The 17,645-nt window shown below is 31.4% G+C and overlaps 1 protein-coding gene across 3 annotated transcripts in view; it reads right to left on the bottom strand.

Annotated features, from left to right (window-relative positions):
• LOC118189030 (sorting nexin-13-like) overlaps window positions 1–17,645 on the bottom strand; it is a 134,311-nt gene that overhangs the window by 83,543 nt on the left and 33,123 nt on the right. For all 3 annotated transcript variants that reach the window (XM_085816986.1, XM_085816985.1, XM_085816987.1), the window contains exon 8: window positions 9,432–9,520. In XM_085816986.1, the coding sequence (XP_085673112.1) occupies window positions 9,432–9,520 (89 nt within the window). The remainder of the gene's footprint in view (window positions 1–9,431; window positions 9,521–17,645) is intronic.

The raw sequence follows: 17,645 nt of genomic DNA, 5'->3' as shown, positions 1-17,645 counted from the left end.
TTAGAAGTTTCTCTTCTACATTTACGTTCAAACACGCATCATGGATTTGAAAGTCTGATGAAGAAAATTTGCCTTGTATACACCACCCAAACAAGGTTTTCATCGCTACAGCATTTCTGTTTATCCTTTTTATTTCTTCGCTTGTAATTTTCCACATAATGTCCGCGCCGATTAAAACGGAAATATGATTCATTCCATCGGCGGCGCCGCAGTCTGTCAAAGTGACGACGAATGCTTGGAGTTTAGATTTCATTTCTACATCTGGTATCCGTATATCGGCATTTGTTATGACTGGTACTTCGATGACTTCAAGATTTATGTATTTTTCAGGGTCATTAATATTTCGGAGCGTAAGTTCAACTTTCTTTCGACGGCAATGTTTCCCGTTCTTTTCACAGAAGGTATGCAGATTTAAAACAGTTTCTCCTTTCACTGGTAATTGTAATTTTCTTGATAAATCTTCTCGAATTCCAGAGATTTGGCTACCGCCGTCAAGAAGACATCTCACAATACAGTTCTTATTTCTGCCCTCAGCCACAGTATACACCGTTTGAAGCATAATATTAGATCCAGTTTTGGCAGAAGAGTTTTGAACAATTTTCGCCGATATTTCGGTTTCCTTATTTTTTACACTGGAGACAGCTGATGTGGGATTTACACACACACTTTCATGATGTTTACCGCGGCACTTTTTGCAGAAAAACTGTTTGTTCTTACAGTTGATAGGTAAATGTTTACATCCAAAACACAGAACATTTTCCTGTATGTTTCAAAATGTTGCGTTTCTCTTCAGAGTTCACCTCAGTACATTTATATTTCGTATGATCTTCTTTGTCACAAAATATACATTTGTATCCAATTGTTGATAAAGCTGAAGCAGTCGGAACTTTCGGTTTATAATTCGGATAAACTTTCATGCGTTGTTCATTTTGACGAAAGTATGGTTTCTGATTCGTTTTCGCAGAGTTCCTTAAACTTGCAACTTCTCGACAGTTAACTTCCTTTTTTAAGAATTCTATAAGTTCCTTTATATCAAATCCTGCTTCCATATTTCGACTTCGATTAAATTCCAAATTTAATTCCTCTGGAAATTTCTGCAAAATGATAGGACAGAGAATATTTCCATAACTTCCAGAAGTAACGTTTAATGATTCTAAACTTCGAATGTTGACTTCGCATTCATCGTACAGCTTACGCAGTGCTTTAATATTTGAAATGTTTTCCACTGGTTCAAGGGATAATAATTTATTCATACGCGAAGTGATAACAACATCTTGTCTTCCAAAACGTTCTTTCAATATTTCTACTGCGAAATCATAATTCTGGTCACTTAAAGCGAAACCGGAAATGGCAGCTAAAGCATTACCTCCAAGTAAGGATTTTAGGTACGCAAATTTTTCAGTTTTCTCAATCCACTATGATTATGAATTGTATTTTCGAATTGGTTCCAAAAGTCTAACCATTTACACGAATCTCCGTAATAAGTTCCGATTTGCAGACGTGGCAACTTCACTGTTTTCGCTTCAACTGGAAGTGCAACATTAGCCGTTTCGTTCTGATGAACTGTTCTAGAAGATTCCGAATTCTTCTTCAAAAATCGTTGCATTCTTCCTCTCCATATAACAGTTTTATCCTGGTATTCTTGACTTAAGGTAACTTCATTTTCAATCTCCTCCGAAGTTACTTTTGTTTCTATTTCTGAACCTAAACTTTTCAGTTTGTTGATTTTCTCAACTAACTGTTCATATAAATCCTCAATTATCTCAATTTTCTCATTTAGCGGAATATTGTTTGCTAAATTCGATTCGACTTTGGTTATCAGTTTCGTAGTTAATTGTCTAACAACCGATCGTTTCTTTTTCAAATGTTCAAAAGAACGCCCTCCTTTTTCGAAATATTCAGTCTGTCGATTTTCTGGTTCGTAGTAATCCAGGTTTGCAGGCACCGTAAACAAAATATGTGTAAATCTCTAATAAATCAGACTGGATCGCAGTTAAAGTAATAAACAGAGGAGCGTTCTTCCACACAACATTTATTCACGAACACCAAAGACGAACTGATACATATACATAATTGACATCACAGTTTCTTTTTACAAACAAACACTACTGCCATCTATTGGCGATCTATGGATACACAATCCTAAACTTAACAATATGCTTGTACTTTTTGAATTTTGAAGTCAAAGCTGATGACCAAAATCTCTAATTTTCTGTTTTACGATTCCGATAATTTGTTACAACTCATTGTGCAGTCATTATAGAATTTTCTGACAGATTAATTTCTATCTTAAACACAATTTTTTTCTTTCGCTCACCATTTTAAAATTCCTAAACCTTAATAGTGTGCGTGGGGGGTGTGTGAAGAAAAGATGAAAAGTGGAAAAAAAAAAAAAAACGCCCTCCAAAAACATACTACATAAAATAATTAACAGATACATATTCCCTAATAAGTAACATTGCAAATGACTGGAGAGAAAAGGCTTGAAATACTGCAGTGAACTTAATTAGGAAGATGAAGAATAATATAACCATCCTCCACTGGAGTTGAGAGATTCTAAAAGGTCATTAAAAAACTGATTTCCTTGACATCTGAAGACTCTGATCGTTTAAAGTCAAAAGGATCATTTTATTTCTATAAAGTGTTATTTTATGTTAATTCCTTTTCCTATCAAGCCTCATTTGATTTCCCTGGCAGAATGCAAATTTCCAGCACACGATATTCAAATTAGGTAGAAAGAAGTAGTTAAAGAAAGGTTTTGGAAAATGAAGTCAGAATATGTTCTGGCTGCTTGAAGAAGGCAACATGCTAACTTTGACCTAGCGATTAGAATTCTGCGACATTGAGTTATTCTTGCCATTATGACTTGTTTAGGCCAAGAGCTAACTTGCATGTTGGTCAGAAACAACTTGCATGCTGGTTAGTTAGTGAAGATTTTAGGCTAGACTTAAATTTCATTAATTTTACTTTATCCATGATCTTTGATTTAAAGCCAAAAGTCTTGCATACTTGCCAACCTATGACAATAAAAAATCAGAAGATTTTTCTCCATGATAAAAAGATATTTTAAATGATAAAAATATATTTTCTAATGATGAATTAACTTTAAACAGTTACTAATTAATACCTGAAAGTTCAGTTACTAATTCTTAAATGTAAATAGTACAAAAATACTTGCATGTAAAAAGATACTTTTTTTATCTGTATCTTTTAACAAAACAAATAATAATAATAATAATAATTTTATCAGTTTTCATAAAAATGCTCTGAACAGTGGCAGATTTTGCTTTCATTAAGAAACTTCATAATTTTGTTCATAGCAATTGCCACTTAGGCTTGTTTTTGGTAATAAAAGTTTTTCTAATGTGTCATTACTAATATTAGATTTAAATTTAGTCCTTTTTGAGCAATAACACTGATAATCCTCTTGCACTGCATTACTACGGGGAATTGTAGGATAGCCAACATTATTCTAGACATTTCACTATACTTTAAAAATACATAAGCACTTTTCAGTTTTCCAATTAAATTCCACTGGGTGTCAATCCTAGCTGGCTTTATAAATTTTATTAATAATATTACTGAAATTAATTGTAATTAAAATAAATTGTAAACAGCAAAATTGTGAATGCAGTTTATCAGTTGCAATATCAATATCATCATCTTTTATGACTCACTGAAGTAAAACCTGGAAATCTATTAAATAAGTATCCAACATCAGAAAAAGATGCATTTGCTAGCACAGAAACATCTGCAACTTTAGCATAAGAAATAATTTAATCATTGATTGGAAATTTATACAGTATGTCATCACAAACTCGGCAGTAGTAGCTTCTAACATTGAAATAAAACTTATCTTCCTCTGAAAGTTCCACTAATTTTTAGTTGCATATTTAGTTTTCTAGTTCACCATAAATCAAATCATATATAGAATTAGAAGACAAAACAAGGATTGGTTTTACAAGCATTGATAAAATGTCTCACTGATAGCAACATAGAACTTGTAATTTGATTATACAGCAGAAGTATACAGATTTATAAAACATTTTCAGTGAAAACATGTTTTGAAAGGATTCAGTTTCAGTGCTCATTATTTTTTCATGTTTAATGTTTGTAAAATGAGTAGCTAAAGTGAACATGAGGATTTAAGCCTTGAAGAATCGAAAACTGATTCAGAAGGCAGCTCTTTTTTTTACCCCCCCCAAGATGTTTTTGATTCTGAAGAATCCGAATTTGAAGACAGTTATAATATTGACAATCCTGCACAACTTTTAACAGGGTGCCAATGGAATAAAATTTTGTCAGATATCCCAGGTATTTGCTCTCATTTCAGTTCAAATCATTGCCTAAAGTTACTATTTCATTTCAAGGCAGTTCAGGCATTTAAAAATATTATGAGCATTTTATAAATGATGAAATAGTGCATATAATTATAAAAGAGCCTAATCATTATGCTGAGCAATCAGGTAATGCTGTTGGTAAAAGAAAACTGAAAGACAGAAGAGAATGGAAACCTGTATCACCATATGAAATGCATTTGTTCCTTGTGCTAACAATTTTACAAGGTATAATAAAAAAAGCTTAGAAAAAAAGCATGTATTGGACAAAGAAAACTATGGAATGGAAACTGCTTTTTTCTATAAGATTACATCATATAATCGATATTGTGAGATAAAAAAGCACTTGCATTTTGTGAACAATGATTCTCATGGTCCATAAAATCATCCTAATCCAAAACTCTACAAAATTTGGCCTATGCATTTGAATGAAGTCTATCAAACAACAATTACCCCTGAAAGATATTTACCGTAGATGAAAATTTGATATTGTTCAAAGGGCATTTATCCTGCCACCAATAAAAACCACCCTTGAAAAAAGGAAAATTTTTTATCAAAACATACATGCCAAGAGAATCTAGTATTGGTTACATATGGTCATTTATTATACATACGGGGATAGGTACTTTATTTCATCCTAAATTCCAATCTCAATTGGTACCTTCACAAATTATGACTTTGATGATGCCATTATTGAAACAAGGCTACTGTATCAAATTAAATAATAATTATACTTCACCAAAGTCATATGATATCCTTTTGACTTATTAAACATATGTGATTGGAATTACTAAACAAAACAAAAAAGGATTTACCTTTAGTATTAATAAACAAAAAATTAAAATCTGATGAAGTTATATCATTTAGACATGGAAAAATCCTCGCTCTGAAATGGAAAGACAAAAAGGATTTACCTTTAGTATTAATAAACAAAAAATTAAAATCTGATGAAGTTATATCATTTAGACATGGAAAAATCCTCGCTCTGAAATGGAAAGACAAAAAGGAAGTGGCAATGTTATATTTTCATGATTCTGAAACTGTTGAGGTAATAACAAAAAGTAAAGAACTGAAAACAAAACCAAAGGTCGTAACTGACTAGAATAAAACAATGAGAGGTGTGGACCTTGTAGATCAATACATTTCTTGTTATCATGTAGCCAAAAATTGAATAAGGAAATAAAAAGAAAGGGATAAAAGAAAACCCAGCCACAGAATGTAAAGTGTGTTCATTTAAGACTGCAAATGGGAAATGAATTAGGGGAGAAACAAGGTATTATTGCAAAGACTGTAATGTAGGACTACGCATACCCTGTTTCAAACTTTATCACGCTCAGAAAAATTATAAATTAAAAAAATTCTACAGATAATATTGATGTTGAATAAAAGCAACATAATCTTCAGATAAGGCTGTCCATTATTTAATGCATACACAACTTTTCTCTCTCCAAAAATGACATATATTTTTTAAATGCCTGCATTGAAACTTTTCTGTTTACCTTGGCTGTGTGAGGAAAGCCAACTATAAGGTAAGTTGATAAAAATTTTATATATTTAAAAAATCGTTAAATTGAAGGAAAAATATAGTGTTATTTATATGAATCTATTTTGAATTTTAAATAAACATTAAAAATCATCTATAAAAAACTTTATGACTTTTGAACAAATTTTGTCAAAATTGTATGACAGGTTAAGGAGTTAATAACAGATCAAAAATCATTGATTGCAAAACATGAATTAATGGAATTCTACTTTGTAGAACAGTGTTAAGAACACTGAATGATGGCAAAATGAATTGGACAAAAACAGCTTTGTTAAAGTCTAAAGACAAAAACATACATTTTTGTTCTTCACAAGTAAGAGATTGATTTTTTTTTTTTTTTTTTTTTTTTTTTTTGAGAAAATTTCTAGCTATCAGTAGTACTTCTTAGCTATCAAATTCTTAACTATCAGAGAAATTCTTAGCTATCAGTAGTACTATTTTGAGATCTGCCAATTAAATTGCTCACTGGTGCATAAATTCTTTCCAAACCTTTTTTTAACAGTGGAAGTAGTAACTACATCTCCATTTACTTTAGGTATTTTATAACTTTCCACAGAGCCCTTTATCTTAACTCTAGAAGCATTTACTTCTTTCAAAAATACAAGAAGCGGGTTTTATTGGTCGCAAATTCTAGATAAAAATTTCCTTAAAGATAGTCAGCATGTACATACATGTTTCTTTCTTTCTTTCTTTCTTTCTTTTTTTTTTCCAGTATTATGCACCTGTTGAAAGTGTTTCAATTTTCCCTCCATTTTATAACTCCTTTCAAGATAATAATAAATATCAATAACGTGTTAATCAACACTTACTGTTAAAGAAGCTGCCCCTTTATTTAGCTGATAATTTAGAAGTGACAGGTGCACCTATTTTCCTTCTTTAAGATGCTTGCAACACTAGTCTTCAAGCCTACCATTACTGGTGCAATATCGGCACTAAGTGCTATGCAATTATCCAAAGGAACTTCATTTTCTTTCAAAGTTTTCATATTTAGCTGAGCTACATTAAAGTCTGTAGAACGTTCTTCTAAAGAGAGGACAAAAAGTAAACTATACTCAATTTTTGAAGACACTGGATTAAAAAAAGAAACGATAATTGGATACAGTTTCAAATTGGTATAACTGCTTCCATTCACAGAGAGAGAATAGAACTGTTTTGCTGCAATCAATAAATTAAGATTTATTTTTCATGCACATTTCTTTAACAACTGCAGTTGTTTTGGCCTTGGGTATTTCTTAGTGATTTTGCTATCAGGAAACATTTTTCTAAATAAAGCTGCAGCATGATCTGATGCATTCAGTGGCAGATTGTGCTCCAGTAAAAAGGCTGAGAACAGGCATCCTGCATTAACTTTTTTATCCTTTGTTTCCACAGAAAAATTTAATTTTTTTAATAGAACTCATGTTGACTATGTGTTTTTGTGTATGCATACATTTGCGAACATTATCCCTTGCACCATGCAAAATCAAAAAATCACAATGACAAACAGTACACATTATGCAAAAGTATTACATTTCCTTGAGGAAATAATAGAAGGAATGCCATCTGTGTATGATTTTTGAAAAGTTCGTGAGTATTTTACTTTTTTTGCAGACATAACTAAAACAAAACATGATAATTTCTTTAACTATTTTTCAAAAGCATGTGCACTCACACAGCTCAGCAACAAGATGAATGAAATAACAGCCTCGAACTTGCTTTGTGTTTGTTGGCTAATATATGCCAGATGACATGTAGTGGTGCTCGATGCTCACTGGAAAAATGGAACGCAATATTTTCAGATGCAGATACTTTCACTCACAAAGCAGAAGCGCACCATAATTTCCCACTGACAAACAACTTACTTTTAGATTTTTTTTTTTTTTTAAATATTAAAGTAACAAACGAAAGTAATAACGAAGTATTAAGCCAAGCTACATAAAAATCCTCAGAAATTTTAAGAATAAGAAAAAGTTGGGAGAAATATGTTGTAAATCGGGTTGGTAAGAGAATGACTGGAAATCAGAAGAATCGGCAACTCTGGTGTTGGCTTCTGTAAGCACGATTTGGAGCCATTTTTTAAACTTTATTTGCACTATTAAAAGGGTCCTTTACATCCTTTCCATATCTATTTAGTACTTATAAGACATGGTGATAATTCACCAATTGTCTTTCAGTGTTTTGGTCTAGTATATACACCCTAAGACAACCAAATTCTAAAAACTGTAATATGTTGTAATAAAAAGAGAGACTACTTAACAGAACTAGAATCAGTGATAAAATTTTTGCAGCAATTAAACGAGGACAGTCTTTAAAGTGCAATATAAAAACAAGAAAATTTATATATTATTCCCCTATTACTCACACTGGGAGTTGGAAAAAAAATGTCATACAACTGAGAAATATTTAACGGAGAGGTAACTGAATTTCTCTTCAAAAACTGAGTTTGGAGATCTCTCATGAGAAAATCCTAAGGCTCTTAATTATAATAATTGCAATTAATTGAATTTATAAATAAGTATCCTATACACTCCAAGAAATTTCATCAAGAGTCTTTCAAATTGATGAAAATTACATCTATTGCATTTGAAACAAAAGTTTTGATGAGAAATTACACATAAATTTCATCAATGGAAGATAATAATAATTCAGAAACATAGTTTACATGATTTAAGGAATGTTTGAACTAATGTAAAGGAAGATTAAGATTAGTAATTGGATATTTTAATAAGTGAATTCTTTTATATATTGAATTTCCCTTCTTTTAGAAAGTTGTTAACTGCTGTAAGTAAACATTTTAACAACATGGTCAATAATCAGAAAACTATTCACATCAAATCTAAAAATTTATTAAAAATAAAGACTATGAGAAAAGACATAATGAAAAATATTTAAGAAAACAGGAAGAATATACTTTCATAATTACATAACTGAACTCAAAATTGAGAATCATCTCTGCTTTCAGCATGCAATAACAATAAAATTATTACTTATTACTATAAATTACTAAAATACAAAACTAAGATAATGAAGAATTCATCAAATATAACAGTAAAATCACTAGAATTGGGTGTTTATGTGTTTATGATCAGACTGATCAGGTGGTATGTAACACATTATCTATGATCTAATACAGGGGTTCTCAAACTTCCCCCCCACCCATGTACACCTTTCACGATTACTAGAAGATCATTCCCTCCTCCATTCCATAATTCAAAAAATAGATACATACGTTTATCTCGGTTTAGATGACTTTTTAATGTGTTTATAAACTAAACCACAAAAGTGTAGAAAATGTTAATGAATGCTAAAACTTGATTTTTTTAAATATATTCATAAATTAAATACTTAACAGTTAAATAAAAGGCTGATTGCATTCCCCCCTGAAACTATAATATTCCCCCCATTGGTCGAGAACCCCTGATCTAGGAGAATGTATGTAAAGCATTATTATGCTATACATTTTACATAGTTTTTCTGTAACTTGCTGGTATCTATATATAGAAACATCATCTGCAATTTCATCATTAGAAGCAAACATTTCATAAGAACATCAGAAAATAAAATATACATACCCTTAAAATAAGTCTAGAAACTAAATTTTGAAAATCTTCTGGTGATAACACTATGTACATAATAACTTCACATAATTCTTGCAAATATTCTGAAAGCACAGGAAACATTGCTCTTTAATTCGTAAATAAAATTCACATATGGAGAAAAATTTTCCTTCTAAAATTCACAAATTTGAATCCCACATATGTGAAATTTATAAAAATTCTAGAGGGATTAATATTAGTAAACTCACTCAACTCTATGTATGTAAAAAAGCATTATTTCCTATTAAATATACATTTCAAATAATGTATTTACTTTCACTGCATCTGCAAAAGGCAGTATCAATTAAAACTAGTCTAAAAGTGAGTGCATTTATTATCTTTCTCATATGGAGTTCAAAACAAGGGATATCCAAACAGTTGCAAATTTCACCATTTCAGTAGAGAGTTATTTGACCACAGATTGATATATTTAATCTCTAATAAGGGGCATGTGACAAAAATAGCTACAGAATGGTTGATATCAGATACCACAAAATGGCCGAAATACTTAAATTTAGACATCATCTGAGCACTGCCTACTTATGACCTTATTCAAAAAGGCCTAGGCCAGAAACCCCACATTTCAGGCCCAAAAGCATCCTATAAATTTTAGTTTCTTTTTTCACGGAAACAAGGATGAAACAAGAAACCAGAAAAGACATTGTATCTAAGGCTCCAAAGCTTCTTTAGTCAGATTCTGCATGGAAGTGCAGCAAAATCAGCAAATTGGTTATATAATTAAATATAATAACACATTATTTATAAAATATTATTTATCAAATATAATGAATATGAAATTTATATGCATTTCAAAGCATACTAAAACAAAAGTTTTCAATATTTAAGCTCACCTTTTTATTTAAAATGCATTATTTATATAAAATATAAATAAAATTAAAAACAAAAGGAGAAAAAAAACTTGAGAAGGAGGAATGACTTTCTGATGCAAGGTGAGAAAGGGTACCACTATTCTATTATATTAAAGAAAACATATAATTAAATACGACATCAAATATAAATTAAAGATTAATGGCTTTGGAGTAAAAGTCATAAATAATGTGATTCAGAGGTAAGCACGATTCTTAAAAATCACTGGTGCAAATTCTGCAAGAGCTCTGCAACTCTCAAAGTTGAAGTACAGTACAAATTCCGAGATGTAGATTTGTCGGGACTTTCGCAATTTGGGATTTTTCCGGATATTCAATCTTTGGTTTAAATTTAGTAAGATGGCATGTAAAAGTTATAAAATTAAAAATATGAAATTGTGATTTATGAAATAATGAAGCATTTATGACCTATGTGTTTTAAAATTTACAAAAAAAAAAAAAAAAAAAAAAAAAATCTTAACATCTGTTTTTTTTTTTATTATTAAATATTTCTTTCAATTTCTAAGTTGTTCCATTTTTTATGCTAATACTTTCTCCTTAATTCTGTATACATGTATAATTTCTTGTTCAGTTACATTGCTGAAGACTGCTGTGTCGTAACTGCTGTGCCTGTAACTGCTGTTTCGAGAATTCCAACTATTAACAATCGGAAATTTTTTGTTTTTAGTAACCTCTCTGTTACATTCTTCACTACCGGTAGTGGTATTTTCTGTATCTACAACCATACTACAGATTTCGCCATCCATTGATTGATGATTCATCCGTTTTGGGGCAGAGCTGGGCAAGAGTAGCATTGTCATCACAATGATAAACTTCCTTTATATCATCTTCATTTATTACCACTTCTACACATTTCTTTACAAAATCCAATAATTGGAAAATTTCAGCTTTAGTTTGCGATATCCAAAAACCTTTAAAATTCAGGGCTATCATTGTAAAATGTAGCTATCGTTCACTGTACATATTTGGCTATGTATCATGAGATTGCCGACTAAAGACAAGTTGTTCCGCTAAATTTTATCTTGCTTCTATCACACACTGAGACAATTAAGTTTCAATTGTATTAGTTTAGTTATTTATTAAACAATACGACTCCAACTATCCGAACTCGGACTATTTGGATTGCTTTCAGAATTTTTCAGAATCAACTGAACAGGAAAAGGAGAATAAGGAAAAGAACCATAAGGAAAGAAAGGCTATGACAAGAAGATGAGAATGACATGCCACTTGAGAAATTAAGAAACATTCTTTTGAAAATTCCTTGATGATCATAAGTTAGTACTGAGGATATAGCAGAACGGATGGTGTGTGATTTGTCAGACCCTGGTTTTTCAAATTCTAAATGATGACGAACTTATTGAAAGTATAAGAGAAGATAACATTAATGTCAAAGTTGAAGCACACATGGGACCATCAACTAGTGAAGCGTTTGCCCACCTCTAAACTGCATTGAAGGATGAAGCGTCAGCCTGAGTGTGACCACATGCAACTTCTCATTCTCAAGCAGATGCACGACATGGCTACCCCAAAACGGATGAAGACAGTCAAACAGCTTCCTTTCACCAAGATGTTCAGCAAGCAATGACATTCAGCACTTGTAAGTATACTGTACAGTACATTATATAACATATAAACAGCATAAAAAAAGAAGTTTGCCGAATGAATTATACTTGATGCAAATTGAAAAAAATGAGCCAAGATAATTTTTTGAATTTCTCCAAAAATTTCGCACCAAACTTTACAAAATTTAATGTTTAGGCATAATTTGAGTCATAGAATCGAAATATGGGAAAAAAATTGGCATGTCATTTCAGAAAAAGGTTTGATTTTGTGTCAAAATACCTACATTAGAACAATGCTATATATAAATCTGATATATATCGTAAGTCGTGCTTTCAAGACATGAAAAACGTAATTTGAATTTCGTCAATCAGCCGAGAAGAATGGGAGATGTCACAGTGTGTATAAAAATGGTGCCTTTTCATTTTAATTAATTAAAACTTCCTTTTTTTAAAAAAAAACAGTTTTTTTTTCCCTCCTATTTTCAACATAAGTATATATAGTAATTAAAGTGTATGTAGATGGCTTCTTCGGAGAAAATCCAATTATCCGAATAGGCTCCGATCCCAATTGGTTTGGATAATTGGAGGTCTACTGCACTTATGTCTCCTTCCTGCACATGCTTAAGGCTTATTAGAGACCTGAATAAATAAATTTCATACATATACTTAAGGCTTATTGAGGGCAATAACATATCAAGTGTGATATCAAGTATCTCTGTGGGTCTTAAATTCTACTGCCCTGCATAATGATATATTCTACTGCATATGAGCCTTGGCTCTAAGTTTATGTGAATAACAAATCAGTTATTCTTAATCCAAATTTCACTAATGGGTATCATTAGCAAAATCTATTTTTAGCATGTGGAAAGAAATTCTTGTTAAATGTTTCCTCATCATCATTTCTTAGTGCATTTTACTTCAATCTGTAATCAGCACTAAATGTAATGTCAACATAAAAAGTTACCATACTCTTCATTTTTCAATTACTAACATAATAAAATTGTTTATGCATCACTACATGAGTCATTACTCAAATTATCTTATGTTGATAAACATGTGGTGATGAAAGCAAAATATAATAAATAATCAGGGTTCGTACACATTTCTGCACACGGAAATTAAGTACTTTTAAGGACCATTAATGAAAAAAATTAAGGACCTATGAGCAAATGGGAACTGAATAAATTCAATTAAAAATATTATTCTATGCCTGAATTTCACTTTTGTAATACCATCCTAAAAATAAAATAGATCCCTAAGTAGTACGCATTGTTACTAAACATGAACTGACATAATTATCAATAAGTTTGAGAATAAAATAAACTTCAGTTTATCAAGTAGCATGAAATATTTTACACTTATAATATTTGGACATATTTGAAAGAAGATAAGTGACATTTACGTTTTACTAATAGTTAGCTTTATGTTGATTTTTTTTAAGTCTCGTTTTGTCACATACTTGGTCAGTCTAGAGAAGAAGTTCTCAATTTGTGATATGCATACCACTGGTGGTACACAAGAAAAAAAAATAGGTGGTACACAAAGAAGCAAAATATTTTAAACTATTTATTTCAAAAATTAAAACCCCAACATCCTGATTGAGTTTTTTTCTCCAACACTTGTAAATTTATGCAATATGAGCTTTATTCAAGTGTGGTGGTGGTAGTAGTACTTTGTAGTGGTGGTGCTAAAGGTTTTAAATTTTTGTTTAGATGGTACACATTAGTCAAAAGGTTGAGAACCGCTGGTCTAGAGATTTAGTAAAGAGCAGGTAGATTTTATGTCAAATGTCATATAATAAAATGAAAAGTAAGTTCATAATCAGCATGATTCATAACAAAAGACTGAAAGTTATCACCACTGATGCTTGTCTAGAGAGAGATCTCCTGATTAGAACAAACCTGAAAGGCCTGATGGCAAGTACTGAAAGTTAGTCAGGCTCTGTTTGATGTAGTTAGTGCCATAGCTTTGTGTAGAGTTCCAGGCATTGTAACCCAGTTAATATACTTTTACGTTGCAAGATGCAAAGACTAAGTTTTACTTGAATTTTTACATTTTTGTGTTTTATCTTGTGACCACAGAGAGTATTAATGAAAAGCAATAACTCACTTTAATATGTAGCGATAATTTTAAAGGGTATGCAGTTAGTTATAAGTAATTAAATTAGGTAAATAGGTAACTTTAGTCATTATGGATTTACATAGCCACTATTAAATTTTATTTTTAACAGTATTTGTTAAAAAAAAGCCCTATTAAAATCAAAATCTAATAAAATTTCACAGTTTAAAATACATGTAATTTATGACACTGATTCTTCAAGGATATTAGAATAATTACACATTAAAAGCTACAAAACATTTATGCTTTGTAACAATAACTCTCAATAAAATATTTATTGGTCATTTTGATTTGAAGCTTTCCCAAACATTTTGGCTAGTTTATATCAATTTACTTCTCTTTAAGCAACCTTTCTAACAATAATTAGAGATTTGTCTCAATATGCAAACCAATGCTCTCGCTAGTTTCCGCGTTCTTTATCTCTTAACTTGTCAACCTCTCCACAATGTACCTATGATGGTTTACTTGATCTGGTAAAAGTTAAATAGTCCAAAACCCTTGATAGACGTGAATCAAATTATCACTATGTCTGAAAGTAACTGTAATATCAGACAAATGTTTAAAGAAGCCTCTTATTTAAAAAGAACTTAAAACAAACAAAAAGGCATGTTCTGATGCTAACAAAGTCAATTACCGTATTTGACGGCACATTTTTTTCCTAAATTTGGTCTCAAAAAAGTTACCTGTGTCTTATACGTGAAGGACACAGGTTAACTTTCAATACTGAATGCTATTTTTAGATCGGATAAAGGTCTAGACACACATAACTTTTTCTACATCTGCCATAATTATTTTGGGCATGCGTGAAATATCTGTCGCCAAAAAGAGCCAAAGCTCAAAGCTGATGTCGAAGTTCGAACAGGTTTGACGGTCACATTACGTATATGGAGCCTTTCCTTCTTTACATCGACTTTCTTTGACTCAGCCAACACATGTGTCGGTATCAGTGCTACTCTGTATAAACGTGTCAGTATCGGTGCTTAAAAGTACTTGTTTAAAAAAAATACCCTGGAAAATATGACTACAGGAAACAAGAGATTAAGCTATACAATTTAGTATAAACTAGGAGTGTTAAACTACGCCAAAGTGCACTGCCGCCGTTTTTCATATTCAAAAGGAAAACTCATCCAAAAGAAAAACTTCCAACGGGTGTAATTGTTCATGTTCATCCGAAAGGCTGGATGGACAAAGCTGGAATGAAACTGTGGTTACAGAATGTATGGGCTGGTGGACTCTTAAGAAAACCCTATCTTTTGGTTTTGGATCAGTTTAGCACCCATAGAACTGAAACCATAAAGAATAAAGCGAGAAAATTAAAAACCCAGATAGCTGTCATTCCTGGTAGACTGACTAGCCAATTGCAGCCTTTCAATGTATCGCTGAATAAGCCATTTAAGGAAAAAGTGCAAGAACGATGGAACAAGTGGATAGAAGAGCCATATCACACCCTCAGGTAGAATGAAGCGGCACTCTATTTCACAAGTGTGCGAGTGGGTAAAAAGGTCTTGGGACGTCGTAAAGGCTGAAGTAATTGTTAAGTCCTTTAAGAAGTGTGGAATCAGTAATGCTCTTGACGGAACAGAAGACAACGCATTCTTCGAAGAAGGTGATACTAGCAATGACGGAAACAGTAGTGATGATGATATTCTCGTTTTCGGATGATGATGATAGTGAAAAGGATTTTTATGGTTTTGAAAGTGATTAAAGTCTAATTTCATGATAGGCAACGTTTTCCTTGAATCTGTGTTTTTAGTGTTTCTGCTTTATTTTGTATTATGTTTGATGGCTTGCCGTTCATTCATTTATTCATTATTGAAATTTACATATCACGTTCAAAATAGCTTGCCGTTTGTTAATTTTCCTTAATAAAAATATGTTTGGTAATTGCATTCAATGATTGTTTATTTGGCTTTTACGAAACATGAGAACTAAAAGAAACCACATTTTAAGTTATTGCGGATTATTGAAACTTTTTTTTCCTTGTGTGTGGCCTTCTAAATAAGGGTGTGTCTTATATGCCGTCAAATACGGTACATCTCATGGTGATGCAATTAAACAAAAACTGTCAAATTCAAACTAAAATTGTGGACTAGTGGTCAAAGATTATACAACTTAATTTAAATTTTATCTGGCTCAGTAACTATCATATGAAGAAATAGAAATGGAAAATTATAGTAAAGGCTGAAATCATAAACAATTGGGTAATTTACATAATAATAACTGCACATATCTTTGAATAATAATTTTCTTTATGTATTCAGTTTTTTTCTTCAGCACGTTTCCTTTTCATTTTAGAATTTTTAGATTTCATTAAGGATTTATATTTTTCTAAAAAACACTAAATGCATTTAGAATATATAGAAAAGTGACTAATTTAATTTCTTTAGTAATAAGAAATTCAGATGAAATCTGAAATATATATGGTCAGGCCGGTTACAGAGCTGGTGTGGCAGAATTTTTAGAATTTAGTAACACACCAAACAACAAAATCAAGAAATGGCAAAACTTTTAGAATTTACAGCAGGCATTGAAAGCAGAATTTAGAAAGCCTGTAGGATTCTCCACTGTTTAAATCTAAGTTACAGTGAAAAGTGAAGAATCTTAAGAACTAGTAAGTGAATAATCGCTTGAGTTTGTGAGACAGTACATAAACATGGGTTAAAAGACCCTTTATTATTCAAATAAAATTTAACAAAATTTCATCTTGGAGTTGTACAATAAAGCCAACACTCGGGCTTGAACTTAAGAGACTAAGAATTAAACTAATCTTAACTAAAGAGATATAGCCGAAGCTTTCAAAATTTCAACAGAGATGGCCCCTTAATGCTAATTGATTGCAAAGCTATCAAGGGCCTAAAGTACAGCCAAGAGTAATAATAGCTTATGAGAGAGTAGCCTAAAAGGCGCACACGTGCCAGCCAGAATATCTGGTATCTCTCTCACTAAGACAGTAGAACTTCGTGGTTAAATACCGCCCTTCCTCATTAACATTCAGACGGGATTCTAAAACTACATTCTGGCTGAAAGTGGTAAGTTGAAATTAAGAAGGGATAAGAAAGAAAGTTTAACTCAAAATTTAACTGTTAATAAAATTAACATAATCCTTACAAGTGCAGTTGAATTTAGGAGAGGAGGATCCTTACAAGTACAGTCGAATACACTAAGCAGTTGAATTTAGGATCCACAGAGACTGCATCAGATGGGAAAATGCTTAGTGCCAGCTCTGTGTATAACGCATCTTTTAAATTGTAAGTTTTTTTATTAATAAAAAAATCCTTTCTATAATGCCTGCCTAAGTCATAAGATTAAAAGCGTTTTTGATATTTTCCATGCTTGTGTCTAGTGAAAAGTAGAGAAAATAAAGGGAAGATAAATATGTTAAGAAAAATATTTTAGTATCAAGAGTAAAACATTCAAATGTTGTTCTTCATTCTTCTTCCAGACGTTCTCCAAAAAGTAAGAAATTCATCGCAAACTTTCTGTAAAATACATCCAGTATGCGTTGATACCATGGTGACATTTTTTATTTTGTCACATATTTCTCGAATCTTCTAGAATCGTGGGTCTGTAAATCTTGCCTTCAAATCCTTCTAAATTTTCCAAAGTGCAATGTCAAAAATACT

Source organism: Stegodyphus dumicola, chromosome 5 (assembly GCF_044657685.1).
Source record: "Stegodyphus dumicola isolate Sdum_Otavi_A_Nest chromosome 5, ASM4465768v1".
Lineage (NCBI taxonomy): Eukaryota > Metazoa > Arthropoda > Arachnida > Araneae > Eresidae > Stegodyphus > Stegodyphus dumicola.
Note: the sequence above shows the minus strand (reverse complement) of the source record. Positions and strands in the feature narration are given on the sequence as shown.